The 23,184-nt window shown below is 36.3% G+C and overlaps 1 protein-coding gene across 1 annotated transcript; it reads right to left on the bottom strand.

Annotated features, from left to right (window-relative positions):
• Positions 1–1,179: 1,179 nt before the first annotated feature.
• Positions 1,180–2,109, bottom strand: LOC109266215 (olfactory receptor 5H2-like). Its single transcript, XM_019448078.2, has one exon. The coding sequence runs from the start codon at positions 2,107–2,109 to the stop codon at positions 1,180–1,182; it is 930 nt and encodes a 309-aa protein (XP_019303623.2).
• Between the last annotated feature and the right edge of the window lie 21,075 nt (positions 2,110–23,184).

Raw genomic sequence — 23,184 nt, 5'->3', positions numbered from 1 at the left:
ATCACTCATTAAATTTAGCAAATGGAGTGTAATAATAAGTAACATTAATGGACTTTGAGGCACAAAACATCTAAACTCTTGTTGATTTTCATGTCTCTCTGAGCCACTCACTGCACACTATGACATTCTATCAACTTAACATTATTTGGACTTTGGTAATGTACATTTGAAGCCCTATTTGAAGTTTATTAGTTTTGGTTATTAGTGAAGTTTTCCAGATTGCCCAACCACATACAAACATAGTTAGAAAGGACCCATAGAAGGCATCATAGACAATGAGAGGCAACTTGCCTTTGCTCCCTCTAAGCACACTAAGCTAAGCATCTCTTATAGTTTGGCCCTGTCTTCATTGTCTTAACACCTTTGTCATTTTTACCCTGTTTCTCCTATTTCTTTTTATTTCTTTCTGTGACATGAAAGTTGAATCTCCACAAGAAGCAAAATTCACCAGGCTTCAAATAAGTGGAAAGAAAAACCTTTTGAGGGCTGCAGAATTCCTAGAATTTTCCTCTGTTCACTCAAACACAAATCTGCCTATACTATCAAGCTAAATTCAATATGGGTCTCCAGGCTATCAAGCTGTATAAGGATCAAAAACATAGTAATCAAGTTCTATTCAGAGGCACTATGTATTTTAGTACTTAATGCATTTATGAAGTCACACTGAAGAATGTACAAGCCTGTGAAATGTTTTCATTTTTGTTTTCTCCTTTAATTATTTAAGTATGATAGGAATGCCTGATTAAAATTCCTTGTGTGTTTTTGACTAGCAAAGACAAATATTTTAAGTAGATTATCAGGTTCTCCCACCTTAAGTCATTAAAACAGTAGGGCAAATGGGGTGCTGGGGTGGTTCAGTCAGTTAAGCATCTGACTCTTGATTTTGGCTCAGGTCATGATCTCATGGTTTGTGAGATCGAGCGAGCCCCATGTTGGGCTCTGCACTGACAACATGATCCTGCTTAAGATTCTCTCTCTTCCTCCCTCTCTGTCCCTCCTCTGCTCTTATGCATGCATGCACACTCTCTCTCAAAATAAGCAAAGATTTAAAAATAAATAAATGAAAGATTAGGGCAATTATAACTGCAAAAAAATTTTAATACTAATCAACACATAGCAATATCTAATCTGCACAATCTTGTCATTTTAATGAAAGGAGAATAGATGTTAGTATGAGATCTAAGCTTTTCTCTTTAACATTTTTCTCAGTGAATCTATGACTTTCTTATTTCTCAAGCTATAGATAATTGGATTTAACACAGGAATTATGACAGTGTAAAATAGAGAGTCCATCATATCTTGATCATCTTCTTGTGCAGATACAGGGCGCACATACATGAAGAGAAGAGGACCATAGTACAAACAGACAGATAAGAGATGGGTTCCACAGGTGGAGAAGGCTTTCCTTATGTCTTGTAGAGACTTCTTTTTTAAGATTGTAAAGAGAACTGATGTGTAAGAGACAAGAACAGTCAGAATGGTGAACATCTGAATTGATCCAGAAAAAATAAATACTATCAGAACATTAATAGAAGGATCAGTACAAGAAATTTTAAATAATGGCATGATGTCACAGTAAAAGTGATGTATTATGTTAGAATTACAGAACGTTAATCTGAATAAAAAGCCTGTATGAATTATGGCATGAAGAAGTCCACCTACAAATGATGAAACTAATAGCTGCATGGATAGTCTACTGGTCATAATTACTGGATAAAGTAAAGGCTTGCATATGGCCACATATCGATCATATGCCATTGTTGCCAGCAGGAAACATTCTGTGGTAGCACTCATTACAAAGGAAAAAAATTGTATCATGCATTCAGAGAGAGAGATCATCTTGCCCTTGGCAAAGAAGTTGACCAACATCTTGGGGGTCACTGTGGATGATATCCAAACATCCACAAATGCCAGATTCCCAAGGAAAAAGTACATGGGGATGTGAAGCTGAGGCTCATTGCATATGAGAGAAATCAGACCAAGGTTTCCCACAATGGTGATGAGATATATAACTAGGAATACCAGGAACAAAGGAACTTGCCACTCTGGTTGATATGTAAGTCCCATGAGAACAAACTCTTTTAGCTCTGTTGCATTTTTAGTTCCCATATTCTTAATAGATGGCATCTGAAATTAAATGTATTAAATGTAAAAAGAACATTCATTAAGGTTTATAAAAGAAAATTCAGTGAGGGTAACTGAAATAAAACCGTACACTAGCCTGAAGACCCTTTAATTTTATTTACTCTTACATGGAAGCTATTTGGGGGAATTGTTATGTTGGAAAAAACACAATTATTTCAATTCAAAATATGTAAATAATAAGCAGATTTAGAAGACAGGAAAAACATTCTGAACATGAGCAAACTTATGGAGTAACAATTGAATGAAGTAGGGAAATTCTGTGTGTAGAACATTGATGCAGCATCAAAAGTGCAGATGTTAGAAGGGCTTGGATTATACAAAGTTGAATGCCCTGTGAAATATCTTCAATTTTATTTTCCAAACAATAGGCATGGGCTGAAAACTTTTAAGATGTGGAATGACATCATCAGATATTTGTTAAATTAAATGTTTGGTAGTAGTAAATAGGCTGAAGGGAGGGGACAGTAGAGTTAAGGATACTAATCAGGAAGCTGTTACTAATGTCCAGTGATTCCCAAACCAAATTATACATCAGAATTGTCTAAGGGAGTTTTTGTACAAAATACAGATTGTGAGATATTAATGTAGAGATTAATTTGGTAGCTCATAATTTGGTTGTAATAATATGCATTATATAAATGCTCCCCAGTTGATCAAATAGCATGTGAAGTTCTTAGTCCATGTGTGATATGACGTTGGGGGTGATGAGTGGGACAAAGTGATAGATCAAAATAAGTCAGAGTGTATAGTTACTAGGACTCGGTAACCTATTACATGTGAGGGGAGGTGGTCAGTGAAGGAAGAAGACGCTTGGTGCCTGGATAGATGGTCATCAAAAACTGAGACTGAGGACTCAGGCGTACTGGCCAATTTTTGCAAGGAGCATTCTGGGACCATCCAGGTGAGACGTACTCAGCAATATTGTTCTATAAGATCTTAATAGAAATGACTTGGGAGGCAGTTGGGGTGACTAAAAGCATAGTTATATATGACTCACCCATTAGAGACTGTGCATAAAGTAAAAACAAGGAGGGCATAGAAAGTAACTTCAGAAAGTTGTAGTAAAGAGATTATGAAATGGATGTAAGTCGTTTATTAGATGGATAATATTTAACCCTCTATTCTACCACATGAGTCTTAGTGGCAGACAAAAGCTGTCATACAGCCTAGAAACCAGCAGTTCTAGAAACTTTCCCATCCCCTTGCACATAGTATGAGGGGACTTGATGTAGGTTTGGCCAAACACCTACTCTAGATTTGGAATATGGAGAGAAGTAAACAAAAGTTCAGGGGGGGGAAAAAAGAATTTTCATTGCTAAATCAATCAAGGGAGCAATATTAAGACCTCAGAAAATGGATCCTACACCCACATCAGTGGCATTATCGGTGTGAGCTATTGCATTCCACATTCAGCAGCAAGGCAATAGCTCTTTTTGAGTTAGATAGAAGAGGGACATAATTTTGGCTGCTGACAATCTGTCTTTATGTTCCTGTCCATTTCTCCAGTGGGTTTCTCCAACTCCTCTAGAAATTCTATGTTAAATCCACTTTCCGTTCAATTAACTCTTTCCGTCTTGCAACCAACAGCTGTGGCTTATACAATAGGAGAAAAGGAAAGGCCAGAAAACGATACTGGGCAGAGTGATCATAGAAGCATAAAGGAATTGTAAAGCTGAGTGTTGTGGAATTAAAGAGAGTGAAGTACAGTGCCAAAAGTGAAGTAAGTGCTCTGGTAGGATGAGTGATCAGTGATCATTAAATGTGGGAATTAAGAGATTAGCAGTGGCTTTAGTGAGAGCAGTTTCTATTTTGTGATAGAGTTGAAGTCAGAGAGTAATGAGTAGTGAATGGGAAACAAATGGCACAACAGCGAGGAGAATGAAATAGAGACTCCAAGGAATGTGGAGAGCAGATGGCATTTGTCTGCTGCCCACTATGAGTATCCATAGTGTATTCATAGATGGATAGGTGTAGGAAAGACCAGACAGTGAAGAGGGAGAGAGGAAGTATTAGAGGAAGGCTGAAGATGAAATGAGGAAAAAGCTCAGAGATTGGGGGTAAATATTTGTGTTAATTCTGGTTTTTATTAAAAGTTGTTAATACTGAGAATACTTTCTTTTTCTTTTATTCAAAATTCCAACTTTAGTATCCCATGGAAAATGTATATGAAATAGAGACTGTCATTTTAATTTATGCTAGAAACTTTATATAGTTCACAAATATACTAGCACTGCTCAAAGTTCTTTCCATATTTAAAAGTTGCTTTGTCTTTGTTTTTACCGTGATTAGAACTGACTTTCTCTAGCTATTCCCATCAAGGGCTTGAGAGCCCTTTCTTCTCCACCAATTTTTTTTTTTTTTTTTTTTGCAGAATAAAATTGAGGCAAAAATGGGAACCTAGTGCATGCAATATAAATAACTAATGCCAATAATTGTAATTGTTAAATGTATATTTATTTGGAATGGATTTCCTTCCATGCAATCCCAAATCAGTAAATAATTGAAAAATCTTAAATCCAATCTGTGGGCCCTTATTAAGTTAGAAAGTGGAAATAACACTGGAGGGACATTTTCTGCATTTTCATACTCAAGTTATTATCAGAGGTGGGTGAAAGTATACATAGGGTAATATTTAATTGATTTAACTTAAAAGTTTAATTATAGAATGTGGTTAATTAAATGGAATAAGTATTTTGAACAGAATCATCCGAAAGATTTCTTACATAGGAAATATTATAACCTAAATCCTTAAACTCTCTTTTAAATTGTTTAAAATTCTAGTTCATCAGAAGTATCCTACAGAGCCATTATAATTTTGTTAATCAGATATTAAATTATTAAAAAGTGCAATTCAGTTTTAGAGCTATTTTGCTTACCCAGATTTTATACACAATTGTAAAATATATAGATTATTCATTATTTGTTTTCTGTTTCCAGCTGCTTATTTGGGTATTATATAAACCAAATCAAAATTTTTATAAACTTAACAGTATTTTTAACTTTCTATAAAAAATGAGTATTACAAAAATCATTCTCTCTTACCAATATCTTTTAAAAAATTGTGGTGATCCTTGCAGTATTAGGCTGGAAAAAAAAATACAGTTGCACAGGAATAACAATAGCATAGGCAGTAATTCTTTGCATACTGATTCATTTTGGAGGTTTCATTTACCAAGCTCAGGAAAATGTTGTTTATATCAATTTGCTTTGAACACAAGAGTCAACCAGTTGTAGAACTGTGTGTTTTGGTCAGAAGAGGAAAGAGTGAAGAACTAAAATTCCCCTAATAGTACCCAAGGGTTCCCTTTAGGAAAAAACTAAGCTATTCTTCTGGGCATTATAGATTTGAATTTGTATGAGAAGTCCAGATGTCCCATAGGGCATTACAGCCTGTTAAATCATAAACATCAAGTCATGGTATATAGTTCTAGTTTTAACAGTTGAAGTTGCACTTTAAGCCACTACTTTCCTACCACAGATGACACTTCGGACATGTTTATGCAAATTAGTTTATAAAATGTGTTGCTCTGAGTGCTTTGATTAATATGTTCTTGTCTGAGGTAATCATACATGATTTTATTGACGCCAAAGTTCTAGAATCCCTTCAGGAGCCAATCCCAAGGAAAGTTGTCCTTTTCATGCAATCTGCAGCTTACATCCCAGACCTACACCTACCTTCACACTTTAAGATGAAATATGATGAGAAATCTCATTAGGCAAAGGTCAGGGGTGTCGTAGACTCTAAGTCTGAAGTTCTCTTTTGCCTAGCAAAAGAGCGGACACGGGATTAAAATGAGAGATGGCTAATGTCCGGGAAAAAGACAAGAGCCCCAAATGAGGATCCTTGCCCTGTATTTATTCAGATCAAAGGCTTGCAAACGTGATGGGCGTGTACAAAGAGACAAAGAAGTAGGAACATTAATTTGTGGATGTGAGGGGGAAAAGGGGATTTTGAAGATATACAGTGTTTGAGGTTTGGGTCAATATAAAACAAAATCCAGGCGTCGGGCAGATGGGTAGATGGTTGTTAACAAGCAGACAGGAGGCACCATGCCTGTTTATCTTTGCCAGCCTAGGAGATGAGACAGACAGGGAGAATAATCTCAGGGTTAACAAGACACCTTTTCATTTGTTAACCATCTCCACTCAGGCTGCTTTGCCTGCAGCGCAGCGGTCCAAAGTCCAGTTCACCAATTTACCTAACCTGGCCCTATTCTCCTATGAAAGCAGCTTTCTGCTATAGTACTAAACTTTGGGTGCTTTCACCCTGTAATCTTGTTATTCCTACGTATTGGACACCTTTGTGCTGATTCTATTTCAGGCCTTTGCCTCTCTCTATTTTGGGGGGTTCAACACCCCCTCTCTATTTTGGGGTGACTTTGCACCTCCCTATTCTTGGAGTGCCAATCTGGTACCCAAACTCAGGTGTGAGCATTTTATGACTTTGTGTTTCTTTATGCCTTGTTAACCCATTGGTGTAGGCCCAGGGGATTCCTAAGTTATCCCCCACACAGGGAAGGTGCAAAGAAAAATCAAAGATAAGGAACCACAGTGAAAGGTGCCATAGATCAGTGCTTCTCAAGCTTTGGCCTTAAGCCTGTAAATCTCCTGAAGATCTTGTTAAAATGCAGATTCTGTGCTAGTAGGTCTGGGTGAGGCCTAAGGATCTTCATTTCTAACATGGTGATTGCTGCCCGGGGACATGTGTCATCCGCAGGGCCTTCATCATTGGAAGGCCTAGATTATCAGAGACCCTAGATCATGGGAGAAGTACTAAATTGTAAAAGTAACTGGAATATTAAGAGAGAAGCAGGCAGGAGCAAGTTGGGGTTAGGGAGGCCACATATGTGGATCACAAGAGACCTTGGAGGCTAGGTCGGGGACTTTATTCTTTACCCCAGCTTAATGGAAAACTATTGAGGGCTTTAAAACTTGGTTTAGATCTGTTTCTTGTGCATTACCAGAGTTAATGTTGCCATTGAACACTCATTCAGAAAAATAAAACTTAATTTACTTATTTGTGACAATTTGATTTGATATCTTACAAAAAACTTCCAGTTGCATCATGGTAGCAGCATAGGCAGGGAAAAGGGACTTATTTTTTGAAAGATTCATTAATCCATTTTCCTGGATTTCCAACATTCTTTATAAAGATAGTGAAAGACAAAGTGAAGAAAAAACAACAAAGATACAAGAGGGTTCACTATGAAAATCTGCAGAAGGGTTGAGTGAGCAGGATGATGTGCAGAGGTAGCTTTTAAATAACCAAACTTGACTGAAATTTCCTGCCCCCTTAAATTTTGTGCCATTATCTCCTAACTCATTTTGTTGCCTTTCTATGAGTGCAAAAGGTCTGTATTGCTGCTTCTGGTATGAATTGTCTTTTCAATTTTAGTTACTTTAATAAATAGGTTGTAGTGTTTCATTGTCGTTATAATTTGCATTTTGATGATGCTTAGCACCATTTTGTGCCCTTACTTGACATCAGTATGCCATCTTCAGTGAAGAGCCTATTCAGATTTTTCCCAATTTTAATTAGATTATTTGTTTTCCATTTTTTGAGTTTTGACAGTTCTCCATATTATCTGAATATGAGGTTTTTATTTGCTATATGATTTATACATATTTTCTGAAACTCTCTGGTTTGTCATTTTATTTTAGAAATGTTTTTGAACAAAAAGTCTTTTAATGAAGTTAATTATCTTTTTTTTTTTCTTTTAGGGACTGTGCTTTTTGGTATTCTATTTTTCTTTGAATTTTTACTTAATTTCTAATTAGTTCAAATACAATGCATGTTAGTTAGCATCCAGTCATTTCAGGAGTAGAATTCAGTGATTCATCACTTGCGTACAATACCCAGTGCTCATCACAAGTGCCCTTGTTAGTACCCATCATCCATGTAGCCCATCCTCCACACACCCCCTTCATCAACCCTCAATTTGTTCACTGTTAAGAGTCTCTTATAGTTTGTTTCCCTCTTGCTCTCTTTTTTAAAAATGTTTATTTATTTATTTATTTTGAGAGAAAGAATGGGGGAGGGAGAGAGAGAGGGGGAGAGAGAGAATCCCAAGCAGACAATTCACTATCAGTGCAGAGCCCAATACAGGGCTTGAGCTCACAAACTGTGAGTTCATGACCTGAGCTGAAATCAAGAGTTACATACTTATCCGACAGAGCCACCCAGGAACCCCCTCTCTCTTTTTTACCCCTTCCCATATGTTCATCTGTTTTGTTTGTTAAAATCTACATATGAGTGAAATCATGTGGTATTTGTCTTTCTCTGACTGACTTACTTTGCTTAGCATAATACAGTCTAGCTCCATCCACATCATTAAAAATGGCAAGATTTCATTCTTTATGATGGCTGAGTAATATTCTTTGTATATATCTACCACATCTTCTTTATTCATTTATCAGGCAAAGGGTACTTGTGCTGTTTCCGTAGTTTAGCTATTGTTGAAAATTCTGCTATAAACATCAGGATGGGTGTACCTTCAAATCTGTACTTTTGTATCCTTTGGATAAATACCTAGTAGTGCCATTGCTGAATTGTAGGGTAGTTCTATTCTTTACTTTTTGAGCAACCTCCATACTGTTTACATTCCCACCAACAGTGCAAGAATTCCTCTTTTTCTGCATACTCACCAACACCTGTTGGTTTTTGTGTTCCTAATTTTAGCCATTCTGACAAATGTGAGGTGGTAATCTTATTGTGGTTTTGATTTGTATTTAAAATGTGTTCATGTATTCTGCCCATTTCTTAACTGGATTATTTGTTTTTTGGGTAGTGAGTTTGATAAGTCCTTTATAGATTTTGGATACTAACCCTTTATCAGATATGTCTTTTGCAAATATCTTTTCTCATTCTGTTGGCTGACTTTTAGTTTGGTTAATTGTTTCCTTTGCTATGCAGAAACTTTTTTTCTTGATGAGGTCCTAATAGTTCATTTTTGCTTTTATTTCCCTTGCCTTCAGAGACATGTCAAATAAGAAGTTGCTGAAGCCAAGGTCAAAGACGTAGTTGCCTGTTTTCTCCTCTAGGATTTTGATGGGTTCCTGTCTCACGTTTAGGTCTTTCATCCATTCTGAATTTATTTTGTGTATGGTGTCCAAAAGTGGTCCAGGTTCATTCTTATGCATGTTGCTGTCCAGTTTTCCCAATACAATTTGTTGAAGAGACTGTCTTTTTTTCTATTGGATATTCATTCCTGTTTTGTCAAATATTAGTTGATCATACAGTTGTTGGTCTACTTCTGAGTTTTCTGTTCTGTTCCATTGATCTCTGTGTCTGTTTTTGTGCCAGTACCATACTATCTTGATGACTACAGGTTTGTAATGTAGCTTGAAGTCTGGAATAGTGATGCCTCCAGCTTTACGTTCTTTTTCAGGATTTCTGTGGCTATTTGGGGTCTTTTGTGGTTCCATGCAAATTTTAGGGTTCTTTGTTCTAGCTCTGTGAAAAATGCTGCTGATATTTTGATAGGCATTGCGGTAAATGTGTAGATTGATTTGGGAAGTATAGACATTTTAATAATGTTCTTCCAATCCATGAACATGGAATGTTTTTACATTTCTTTATGTCCTCTTCAATTTCTTTCATAAGTGTTCTATAAATTTGTTATCTCTTTGGTAGGTTTATTCCTAAGTATTTTATGGTTTTTGGTGTAACTGCAAATGGGGTTGATTCCTTGATTTCTTTTTCCACTGCTTCATTACTGGTATATAGAAATGCAATGGATTTCTATATACTGGTGATATAACTAGCAACTTTCCTGAATTCATGTATTGGTTCTAGAAATGTTTTGGTGGAGTTATTTGGGTTTTCTGCATAGCATATCATGTCATCTGCAAATAATCAAAATTTGACATCTTCCTTGCCAATATGGATGCCTTTTATTTCACTTTGTTGTCTGATTGCTGAGGCTCAGACTTCCAGTAGTATGTTAAATAGTAATGGTGAGAGTTGACCCTGTCTTGTTCCTAACCATAGAGGAAAAGCTCTCAGTTTTTCCGTATTGAGGTTTTTAGCTGTAGGTCTTTTGTATGTAGCCTTTATGATGGTGAGGTTTGTTCCATCTCTCCCTACTCTGCTGGCAGTTTTTACCAAGAATGGATGCTATATTTTCTTAAAAGCTTTTTCTGCATCTATTAAGAGGATCATATGGTTTTTATCCTTCTTTTTATTTTTTTTAAGTTTATTTATTTATTTTTGAGAGAAAGCAAGTGCAAGCCAGGGATGAGCAGAGAGAGAGGGAGAGAGAAAATCCCAAGCAGGCTCCACGCTGTCAGCAGAGAGCCCAATGTGGGGCTTGATCTCACAACCCCTGAGATCATGACCTGAGCCAAAATTAAAGGTGGGACACACAACCAACTGAGCCACCAAGGCGCCCCATATCCTTTCTTTTATTAATATGGTGTATCACGTTAATTTGTTTGCAAATATTGAATCAGGCCTGCAGCACAAGAATAAATCCCACTTGATCATGGTGAATAATTCTTTTAATGTACTGTTGAATTCAGTTTGCTAGTATCTTGTTGAGAATCTTTGCATCCGTGTTCACCAGGGTTATTGGCCTATAATTCTCCTTTTAGTGTGGTCTTTGTCCGGTTTTAGAATCAAGGTAATGTTGGTCTCATAGAATGAGTTTGGAAGTTTTACTTCCATTTTTATTTTGGGGGACCAGTTTGAGAATAGGTATTAACTATTCTTTAAATGTTTGGTGGAATTCCCCTGGAAGCCATCTGGCCCTGGACTTTTGTGTGTTGGGAGATTTTTTATTATGATTCCAATTTCTTTGCTGGTTATGGGTCTATTCACATTTTCTGTTTCTTCTTGTCTCAGTTTTGGTAGTTTGTATGTTTGTAGAAAGTCTGCCATTTCTTCCAGATTGCTCAGTTTGTTGGCATATAATTTTTCCTCATATTCTCTTATCATTGTTTGTATTTCTGTGGTATTGTTTATGATCTATCCTCTTTCATTCATGATTTTATTGATTTGGGTCCTTTGTCTTTTCTTTTTGATAAGTCTGGCTAGGGGTTTATCAATTTTATTAATTCTTTCAAAGAATCAGGTCTTAGTTTCATTGATCTGTTCTACTGTATTTTTGTTTCTAGATCATTGATTTCTGCTCCAATCTTTATTATTTCCCCTCTTCTGCTGGCTTTAGGCTTTATTTTGCTGTTCCTTTTCTAGCTCCTTTAGGTGTAAGCTAGAGTGTATATTTGCTACTTTTCCTTCTTCTTGAAGTAGTCCTGTATTGTAATATACTTCCTTCTTAAGACTGCCTTTGCTGCATCCCAAAGATTTGGATTATCATGTTTTCATTTTCATTTGCTTCCATGTACTTTTTTTAATTTCTTCTTTAATTTCCTGGTTAACCCATTCATTCTTTAGAAAGATGTTCTTTAATCTCCAAGTACTCATAATCTCTCTAAATTTTTTCTTGTGGTTGACTTCAAGTTTCATAGTGTTGCGGTATCAAAATATGCATGGTATGATCTCAATTTTTTGTACTTGGGATGATTTGTGACCCAGTAAGTGATATATTCAGGAGGATATTCCATATGCAGTCAAAAAGAATGTGTATTCTGCTGCTTTAGGAGGAAGTGTTCTGAATATATCTGTTAAGTACATCTGGTTCAGTGTGTCATTCAGAGCTATTGTTTCCTTGGTTTTCTGCTTAGATAATCTGTCCATTGATGTAAGCAGGGTATTAAAGTCCCCTCCTATTATTGTGTTTTTATCAATAAGTTTCTTTATGTTTGTCATTAATTGATTTATATATTTGGGTTCTTTTGAGTTGGGGACATAAAATATTTACAATTTTTAGATCTTCTTGATGAATAGATTCCTTAATTATGATGCAATGCCATTCTTCATCTATTGATAAAGTCTTTGGTTTAAAATCTACTTAGTCTGATGTAATTATGGCTTCCTCTGGCTTTCTTTTGACATCCTTTAGCATGATAGGTGGTTCTCCATCCCCTCACTTTCAATTTGCAGGTGTCTTTAGGTCTAAAATGAGTCTCTTTTAGACAAGCATGGAGATGGGTCTTGTTATTTTTATCTATTCTGATACCTGTGTCTTTTGATTGGAGCATACAGTCCATTTACATTCAGAGTGATTACTGATAGATATGAATTTCGTGCCATTGTGTTACCTGTAAAATTGGTGTTTCTGGTGATGTTCTCTTTTCCTTTCCAGTCTTTGTTGCTTTTGGTCTTTTTTCCCCACTCAAAGAGTCCCCTGTAATATTTCTTTCATGGGTGGTTTAGTGGTCACAAATTCCTTTATTTTTTGCTTGTATGGGTAAGTCTTTATCTCTCCATCTATTCTGAAATACAGCCTTGCTGCATAAAGTATTGTTGGTTGCATACTTTTTCCTGTTCAGCATGTTGAATATATATCCTGTCAGTCCCTCTGGCCTGCCAGTTCTCTCTGTACAAATCTGCTGCAAACCTTATCTGTCTTCCCTTGTAAGGTAATGACTTTTTTTCCCTTCTGTTTTCAGGATTCTGTCCTAGTCTGTGTATTTTGCAAATTTGACTATGATATGCCTGGCTTTTGTTGAATTTAATGGGAGTTCTCTGTGCTTCTTAGTTTTTGATGTTTGTTTCCTTCCCCAAATTAGGAAGTTTTCAGCTATAGTTTGCTCATGTAAACCATCTTCCCCCTTTTCTCTCTCTTCATCTTCTGAGACTCCTATGATATGAATGTTATTATGCTTTAAGGAATCACTGAATTCCTAAGTCTACATTTGTGATCCAATACTTTTTTCCCTCTTCTTTTCAACTTCATTGTTCTCCATAATTCTATCTTCAGTATCACTGATTTGTTCCTCCATTTCATCCATCCTCACTCTCATGGCATTCATTTGGGTTTTCATTTCAGTTATAGCATTTTTAATTTTGGCCTGACTAGTTTGTAGTTCTCTTCTCTCTGCTATAAGGGATTCTCTAGTGTCTTCCATGCTTTTTTCAAGCCCATCTAGTATCCTTAAAATTATTGTTTTAAATTCTAGTTCAGACATCTTACTTAGAGCTGCATTAAGTCTCTAATGGTGACTTCTTCCTGTTCTTTCTTTTGGGGTGAATTCCTTCCTCTTGTTTTGGTCAAAAATAAAAAAGAAATAAAAATTTTTAAATTAAAAAAATTTCTTTTTCTGATTAAAAACAAATAACCAAAAACAAAGGAAGCTAGATCCTCTTTCACATATTGCTGAAGATTTGAAGCACTGTATCACTAGTAGACTTGATGTGTGTGAGGAGTCTGTGTTGGTCTCCTGGGCGTGAGGCCCATGGTGCTGCTTCCCAGGCACACTTGCCCTAGTAAAGATGTACCTCTAGAGCGCAGTGGGGAGTGGCTCAGTGCAATCAACTTCAACCTCCACTGGAAGGCACTGTGTTTCTCACTGAAGTTGGTGAATGCTAATGGGTGGGGAGAAATAGGATCCCCTGCTCTCTCATCTCCAGAGCAGGGAGCTCATGTGTACCACTCCTTAGAAAGCCCTCATAAAAGAGCAAACAATCACCCCTCCTGTGTCCAGGCCTTCCATAAGATCACCCTGTCTGTTGACCAAGCTGTCCACCTGCCATGCTACACAGCACTCCCGTGTTTTATCTCAGGCACAGCTGGGTTTCAAAACTCCAAACTTCAGAGACACCCACAGTGCAAACCCTCACTGATCCTCTGGGGGAGGGGCTCGCCCTGCTGTGGCCAGTGCTGGCTTGTCCTAGGAAACAGTCCTGCAATCGTGTAGCAACTCAAGAGTTGATGTACAGCAGAGAAGAAAGCCAGCACCAAGGTTCGCTGCCCTCACCCAGCATCTTTGTTCCTATGCTGGTGAATGGGGCATCTCTGTGGTGCCCTCAGGGCCATTTGTCTATGGAAAGCAGTGCCCCCCTCCCAAATGTACTGCATAAAAGGGAACTCCATAAAAGTGATCCCAGAGGATCCTCAGAGCACACTCTCCACTCCCATCTCCACCTCCTTCCCCACTGGAGCACTGCTAAGCTTGCCAGGTGCAGGACCCTGTCAATGGCACAAACCTCTAAAACTTCAGACTTTGTACTTTACTGCTTATTTTTTTTAAAAAATTGCGATTTTGATCTGCCTTGTTTTCCCAGTCAATGGTTGTGGGGAAGAGTTTTCTTGTGCAATCCCCCGCACATGTTTTTTTTTTCGCTCTTTCTCTCTCTCTTTCTCTCTTGCTCCTCTCTCTGTGATCAAGGCTCCCTCCTGTCCACAGCATCCATGACTATTTTCTCCCCCAAGTCAACTCTCTGCAGCTCCCACCTTCCATGAGGTGGTTGTTTTTCTACTTGGAGATACGCAGTTTTGTTCTCTCAGTCCTCAGATCGATTTATAGGGTGTGCAGAATGATTTGATGTTGATCTAGCTGTGTTCCAGTGACGAGGCAAACTTATAGTTGCCCTACTCCTCTGCCATCTTAACCTGTCTCCTCTGGTGTTGTAGTTCTTGATTGTGCATTTATGTCTACAATTCTTTTAGCATATTATCTGTATCAAAGTTCCTTTTCTGCATATAGATATCCAATTGTTTCTGCATAATTTATTGAAAAAACTATTTTCTCTACTAAATTACCTTTGTACCTTTGCAAAATCAGCTGTCCATATGTGTATGGGTTTATTTCTGGACTTCATTCTGTCCCACTCATTTATTTGTCTATCTTTATAACAATACAACACCATCTTGATACTGAAGTTCTATATGAAGTCATGGAATCAGATATTGTTAGAACACTAACTTTGTTCTTCTTTTTCAAGTATTTCTACATCCTTTACATTTCCATGTGAATAATATAATTAGCTTTATCAGTTTCTTAAGAAATCCTACTATGATTTTGATTGGACTTTTATTAAATCTATAGATGCATTTAGGGAGAATTGACATTTTCTTAAATATTGAATGATCCAACCTGTCTTTCCATTGATTTAGTTATTCTTTAATTTCTTTCAATACGGCATTTTTTTTTCTTTTTCTGGGTATAGGTCTTGCACATTATTTGTCTGATTTGCTACTGCTTTCATATATTTTTAACTATCATACATAGTGTCATGTATACGTACATCCACATGTTTGCAGATAGGGAAATTATGCAGTAGAGATAGTTTTGTAAACTGCTATTCATGCTTAATATGCAGAGTGAAAGTTCTAGAGAAAGGGTTCAAGTCCCTACTCTGATCCCTCCTGCACTTTCATTTTTACCTCTTTTAGGAAATTTATTAAAATAAAAGGAGATTTTAATATGATATATGAAATGACTAGATTCTGGCAGGACCACATGTGTTTATGGAGCATCCAAAGGTTGGCCTGTGGCTTTTACTTACCATTATTATTCTCCCCTTTTAGAAGACATACCAAGCAGTCCCCCAATGCATGCTGCCCTAAAACAGGCCCAGTCATCTCTCTCTCCTTCCTTAACAGAGAAGTAAACTTACTTATGGGCTTTTCCTTCTAAATATGTCCAGCTTTATTTCATTTCTTCTTCAAACTAGCCACCAAGCTTTAGTCTGGCCAACACACGCCAGTCTTGTGCACCATGGGTAACATGTTCTTTTTGGCTCCATTTCTTTCACACTAGAAATCAAGATTCAAATTGTACTTATAAGGAAAAAGCCCCTTGGAGCTCTAGTCTAGGCCATAATTTCCTATGGGTTTTTTTTTTTTTTTTTTGGTTTTGGTTTTCTGGGCTTTTTTGATTCAAAGAGATTCTTTTATTATAGCACAAGGATAGGACTCATGGACAGAAAGAGCTTCATTGTGATTATGAGGAGCATTTGATTATATACTTTTTAGTTGAGAGAGGTGGAGATAAAGGAAGTCTCTAAAGGGATTTCTGTATGTTGAAGAACACTTACAGAATATGTTATTTTGACTAAAGCTCAGAAAACAGTATAGTTTTGCTTTCTTTTCCATGCACTTACATATTTTTCTAGAACATCTGAAAGACTTACGTACTTCTCCTCAAAACTCCTGGAAGATGATTCAGTTTCTTCTGATTATCTGTTTTATATAAAGTATATAGACTGGGCTTTTCTTTGAAGATTTTAACTAAAAATTCAAACAAAAAATGCAAGTAGTCAGGTTATCTATTTCTTCTTAAATAAGCCTTGGTAGTTTGCATATTTTCAAGGAATTTGTCCATTTTATCTAGATGACATAATTTTTGTACATAAAGCTATTCAAGATATATCTTTGTTTGTTCTTTAAACATTATAGCATCTGAATGCGTAGCATACATAATTTTTTATGTTCTGATATTTGCATTTTTGGTCATTTAGTAACTTAAGTCTTTTTTTCTTCTTGGCCCGTTTGGCTAAAAGTTTATCAGTTTTATTGATCAGGAACACGACAGGGATGTCCACTCTCACCGCTGTTGTTTAACATAGTGTTGGAAGTGCTAGCATCAGCAATCAGACAACTAAAGGAAATCAAAGGCATCAAAATTGGCAAAGATGAAGTTAAGCTTTCACTTTTTGCAGATGACATGATATTATACATGGAAAATCCGATAGACTCCACCAAAAGTCTGCTAGAACTGATACATGAATTCAGCAAAGTTGCAGGATACAAAATCAATGTACAGAAATCAGTTGCATTCTTATACACTAATAATGAAGCAACAGAAAGACAAATAAAGAAACGGATCCCAGTCACAATTGCACCAAGAATCATAAAATACCTAGGAATAAATCTAACCAAAGATGTACAAGATCTGTATGCTGAAAACTGTAGAAAGCTTATGAAGGAAATTGAAGAAGATATAAAGAAATGGAAAAACATTCCGTGCTCATGGGTTGGAAGAATAAATATTGTTAAAATGTCAATACTACCCAAAGCTATCTACACATTCAATGCAATCCCAATCAAAATTGCACCAGCATTCTTCTCGAAACTAGAACAAGCAATCCTAAAATTCATATGGAGCCACAAAAGGCCCCGAATAGCCAAAGTAATTTTGAAGAAGAAGACCAAAGCAGGAGGCATCACAATCCCAGACTTTAGCCTCTACTACAAAGCTGTCATCATCAAGACAGCATGGTATTGGCACAAAAACAGACACATAGACCAATGGAATAGAATAGAAACCCCAGAACTAGACCCACAAACGTATGGCCAACTCATCTTTGACAAAGCAGGAAAGAATATCCAATGGAAAAAAGACAGTCTCTTTAACAAAGGGTGCTGGGAGAACTGGACAGCAACATGCAGAAGAATGAAACTAGACTACTTTCTTACACCATTCAAAAAAATAAACTCAAAATGGATAAATGACTTGAATGTAAGACAGGAAACCATCAAAACCCTAGAGGAGAAAGCAGGAAAAGACCTCTCTGACCTCAGCCGCAGCAATTTCTTACCTGACACATCTCCAAAGGCAAGGGAATTAAAAGCAAAAATGAATTACTGGGACCTCATGAAGATAAAAAGCTTCTGCACAGCAAAGGAAACAATCAACAAAACTAAAAGGCAACCAACGGAATGGGAAAAGATATTTGCAAATGACATATCGGACAAAGGGCTAGTATTCAAAATCTATAAAGAGCTCACCAAACTCCACACCCAAAAAACAAATAATCCAGTGAAGAAATGGGCAGAGGACATGAATAGACACTTCTCTAAAGAAGACATCCAGATGGCCAACAGGCACATGAAAAGATGCTCAACATCGCTCCTCATCAGGGAAATACAAATCAAAACCACACTCAGATATCACCTCACGCCAGTCAGAGTGGCCAAAATGAACAAATCAGGAGACTATAGATGCTGGAGAGGATGTGGAGAAACGGGAACCCTCTTGCACTGTTGGTGGGAATCCAAACTGGTGCAGCCACTCTGGAAAACAGTGTGGAAGTTCCTCAAAAAATTGAAAATAGACCTACCCTATGACCCAGCAGTAGCACTGCTAGGAATTTACCCAAGGGATACAGGCGTACTGATGCATAGGGGCACTTGTACCCCAATGTTTATAGCAGCACTCTCAACAATAGCCAAAGTATGGAAAGAGCCTAAATGTCCATCAACTGATGAATGGATAAAGAAATTGTGGTTTATATACACAATGGAGTACTACGTGGCAATGATAAAGAATGATATATGGCCCTTTGTAGCAACGTGGATGGAACTGGAGAGTGTTATGCTAAGTGAAATAAGCCATACAGAGCAAGACAGATACCATATGTTTTCACTCTTATGTTTCACTCCTGAGAAACTTAACAGAAACCCATGGGGGAGGGGGAGGAAAAAAAAAGAAAAAAAACTAGGTTGGAGTGGGAGAGTGAGCCAAAGCATAAGAGACTCTTAAAAACTGAGAACAAACTGAGGGGTTGATGGGGGGTGGGAGGGAGGAGAGAGGAGGTGATGGGCATTGAAGAGGGCATCTTTTGGGATGAGCACTGGGTGTTGTATGGAAACTAATTTGACAATAAATTTCATATAATAAAAAAAAGAAGTAGAGAAACTGGATATAAAAAAAATAAATAAAAACCAGGCTTTTCATTTTATTGATTTTTCTGTATAATATTTGTTTCAATTTAATTGACTTGTGTTCTTAATTTATAAATTTCTTTTTGTTTTCTTTGGATTCAATTTGTTCTTTTTATAATGTCTTAATGTAGAAGTTTTAACCTTAATTTAATTATTTTTATTTTCTAATATAAGCATTTAATGATATAAATTTCTCTTTAAGCACTATTTTACCTATATCCCACATACTTAAACATTTGTATTTTTATTTTCACTTTATTTAAAATATATTCTTTCCCTTATTACTATCTCTTTGACATATGGGTATTTAGAAGGATGACATTTTTTTTTAATTTTGTTTTAAAGTAATCTCTACATTCAACATGGGGCTCAAACTTACAACCCCGAGATCAGGAGTCACGTGCTCCATTGACTGAGCCAGCCAGGTGTCCCTGGAAGGATGGTTTTTAATTGCCAAATAAATTATTGAAAAAGGAGTACTATAAACTTAATCTATAATTGTGAATTTGTCTGGTTCTCATTTCTACTTTATCAGTTTTTCTTCAAGTATTTTGAAGCTCCATTGTTCAGTATTTACATATTTAGTATTATTTTGTCTTAATTAATTGAACCCTATAGAACCCTATATAACCCTATATAATTTTGCAATGTCCCTCTTTATCCTTGGTAATATTCCTTGATCTAAGGTCTGTTTTGCTCCATAGCCGCTATAGCTTTTTTTTTTTTTTTTGATTCGTGTTTGCATGATGGATCTGTTTTCTATCCTTTTACTTCTAATTTATCTAAGACTTTATATTTGATGTGTTTCTTTCGAACAGTGTATGATTAGATCTTGCTTTTGAATCCAATCAGATAATGTCTTATATTTGGTATATAATACCATTTATATTCAATGAGATTATTGATGTGGTTGGGTTAAAAGTTACCATTTTAGCTAACATGATAGATGTTCTATGTCCATTGCATCTGTTCCTCATTCTCCTTCTTTTCTTTTCCTGACTGCTTTTGGATTAATAGAGGCTTTTTGTGATTTCACTTTATATCCACCTTTGGCTTACTATTTATACATTGTCTATTTTTTGGTGGTTCCTTTACAGTATACAGTATATCACTTTAATTAATCACAATATATCTTCAAATAATGTTATACCAAGTAATAATTGTGTCATATTGAAATAAGATGGTACAGGCATGCCTGATTCCTGTATAAAATATAAAATATGACCTTAAGAGAATAAGGGCATCTTCATGTTCTTCCAGACCCTGAGACATGATTTGAGTGCAAGTAATTTATTTAGGAACAGTTGATGAGTGAGAAAGTGAGACAGGAAAGGGAATGTAGCCAATAAAAAGTAATTTAAAAAAATTACAACTGTGGGCTCAAGCTTAATCTTTTTTTGGAAACATCATTAGGCATGAATTTCAAAAGCATTATATCAACCAAAGGACAAAGAATTGAGGGTATTTACTCACCATCTCCCATCAGTCATTGGTTGATAGATGATCTGGAAGAGATTCTAAAAAGAACATTTACTTCTCAGTTTTCTAGTCTGCCTTAAGTGAGGGTAGAATCGCTCTGGCCATGAGGGAAAGCCCTCAGATGCAGATGTACAGCTAAAAAAGATATGGGCAACCATCAACAGTATCTACGACAGGGAATCTGTAGGAATCAGTGGGCAGTGTGACTTGTGATTGACAGTGAATGAGCCATTCAGCACTAGCTATCATAGCAGGTCAGAATATCTCTCAAGCAACCCATTCTCAAAAAACTAAAGTTGTGACTTGTCCACAAATAACCAAAGGAATGATGAAATTTGCTTTTATAGGCTTAGAAAAGCAGAAAACACTGTCTCAAAGTGAGTTATAGCGTACAGTTTATACTACATAACACTTATCACAGGGCCTCTTAATTAAAAGAGAGTATCCTCTGATTTTTGCCAAAATTCTGTTAAGATTGATGGGATATTATTTAATTTATTTTTGAGTCTTTAAACTCTAACATATACTTACAATACAGTTACCAGTCACATTATCATCATCTATTGGTCCATTGCTTATAGCATCTTATGCACAAGGCAGTCAGCCACACAATATTGTGTCATGAATACTGCCCCTGAATTGAGCAGTGCCCTCAGCCTACCCAGCCATTCACAGTTTCTCTGCATACAGTTTGTCTCAATACTATTTATGGAACCCATTATTTTTCCCTCGATAGTTTATAAATGTGGTTTCATTGTCTTTGTAGTCTCAGTGCAACAGACAAAATGCTACCATACATATCTTTCTTTTAGTAGTAATCCAGTCTCTGTCTTTAAGGTTGTAGATAGTCTCTTTACCCCTAGAGTCTGAGACTGTTCACCACGAACATATCCTTGTGAATATGGATAAATGCTATCCATTGAGGATGTTTAGCTTAGGAATCTAAGATTTCCTTTGTTTCTAGGAAATGGCTTGATGATATGTATTTCAGACTGATCCTGACTTGCCACTTTTAGAGTCACCAGCTGAAAGGTTGTAAATGCACCATAGAACCTCTTCAGTAGGAGGTTCTTCCCTAAAATACTCTTAAACAATAAATACCCCAATATGTTAAATTTTCTTATTAGTTTAAATATTATATGGTTTCACAGCACTTGTATTTTGAAATAATAGTGTCCTTATTCACAAATCTAAACCTTTCCCTCTGCCTAGTTGAAGAGAGGACATAGGACCTTGCAGAAACATAGAATAGTCATTTAAATCTCCATCAGCACCAAGATGCCTCTATTAAGTACCTCCATTTATATGATAAGGATCATTTTCTTCTAATACTGTATTTGATTTGTAGAAATTGTGATTTCAGCTCTCTTCAATGTGTACCCTCTTCTTGTCTCTTCCTGTTTAGATTGCCAAGCACATTGATGTAATCATTTTACATTCGTGTACTCTTTGTGCCCTGTCAAAAAGTCAAAGATTATCTAAAATATGCTGGAGGACCTGTACAGTGCTGGCTTCAGTCCTCAGCCTTACATCTTCCTAGCTTGCATTCCTGTTAAGTCTGTACATCAGATTTTCTGAATATGCTATTCTTCCTCTTAATTCTTCCTTACTGCTCACCAATATCAAGCCATCACCTGGATATTTTGCAGTGGCAATAGGTAGTCAAAGATATTACAGATTGAAACAAATTATACATTTGCCACTTTAGAGTTCCTTTAAATTCATATGTCCAATGGAGAAAGTCACTACATATTTCTTAGAGTAGCCAATGAAAGAAAAATAAATATTACACTGAAAGTTTTTATAATCATTTCAGAAATAAAAAAAAATATTCCATAGTGGCACTTACCCAAATTAAGATATGTTTCATTGTCTAACTAAAGAAGTAAATTATTTTTACTTGAGTAATAGACATGTAAGAGATTATAAGAGCAATAACTATGGAAACTTATGTTTCTGCATGATTAAACATGAAAAGATAAATGCAGCATATTCCTAATGTCTGAGGAGATATATCCTGAAATCTTCCAATATCTACAAATTCTTGAATACCAATATTGCCTATAATTTCCCTGATAAAATATACTGTGTATTTTCATACAGTTGAGCCATACTTTTAATTAATTGTCTACTTTTTATTTTATCCCAGTTAAGATTCTTCTCAATAATATCCACCATTCTCTTATATTCTGTGCTTTTCAAAATATTTTCTTCACTACAAAGAAAGTTTTCTCTTCAGGACAGTTTCCTCTAAGAAGTCACTTCATCTGAGTCTCTGAACAATCGAAAGGCAGCAAGACTTTTTTTTCATTCAAGTTTTTGTTTAAATTCCAGTTTCATTAATACACCGTGTAATATTAGTTTCAGGTGTAGAATTTAGTGATTCATCACTTACATAAAACACCCAGTGCTCATCACAACAGGTGGCCTCCTAAAACCCTTCACCTATTTAACCCATCCCCCTGCCCACCTCCCCTCCAACAACCCTCTGTTTGTTCTCTGTAGTTAAGGGTCTATTTCCTGTTTAGCCTCTCTTTTATTTCCCCACTATATCCATCTGTTTTGTTTCTTAAATTCTACATATGAGTGAAATCATGTTATTTGTCTTTCTCTGACTTATTTTGCTTAGTATAATACTCTCTAGCTATGTCCATGTCATTGCAAATGGCAAAATTTCATTCTTTTTGATGGCTGAGTAACATTCTATTATATATATACCACATCTTCTTTATCCATTCATCAGTCAGTGGACCTTTGGGCTCTTTCCGTAATTTGGCTATTGTTGATAATGCAGCTATAAACATTGAGGTGCATGTATCCCTTTGAATCTGCATTTTTATATCATTTTGGGAAATACCTAGGAGAGCATTGCTGGATCATTTCTTACACCATGCACAAAAATAAATTGCAAATGGATGAAAGACCTAAATGTGAGACAGGAAGCCATCAAAATCCTAGAGGAGAACACAGGCAGCCACCTCTTTGACCTCAGCCATAGCAACTTGTTACTAGACATGTTGCCAGAGGCAAGGAAAACAAAATCAAAAAT

The sequence above is a fragment of the Panthera pardus genome, unplaced genomic scaffold (assembly GCF_024362965.1).
Source record: "Panthera pardus isolate Hobbes unplaced genomic scaffold, ASM2436296v1 HiC_scaffold_16, whole genome shotgun sequence".
Taxonomy (NCBI): Eukaryota; Metazoa; Chordata; class Mammalia; order Carnivora; family Felidae; genus Panthera; species Panthera pardus.
The sequence above is the reverse complement of the archived record's forward strand: the minus strand, read 5'-3'. Positions and strand labels throughout refer to the sequence as shown.

What these genes read in the sequence shown, in the direction of transcription:
- LOC109266215 (XM_019448078.2), bottom strand. Translation starts at nt 2,109, where the DNA reads ATGGGAACTAAAAATGCAACAGAGCTAAAAGAGTTTGTTCTCATGGGA.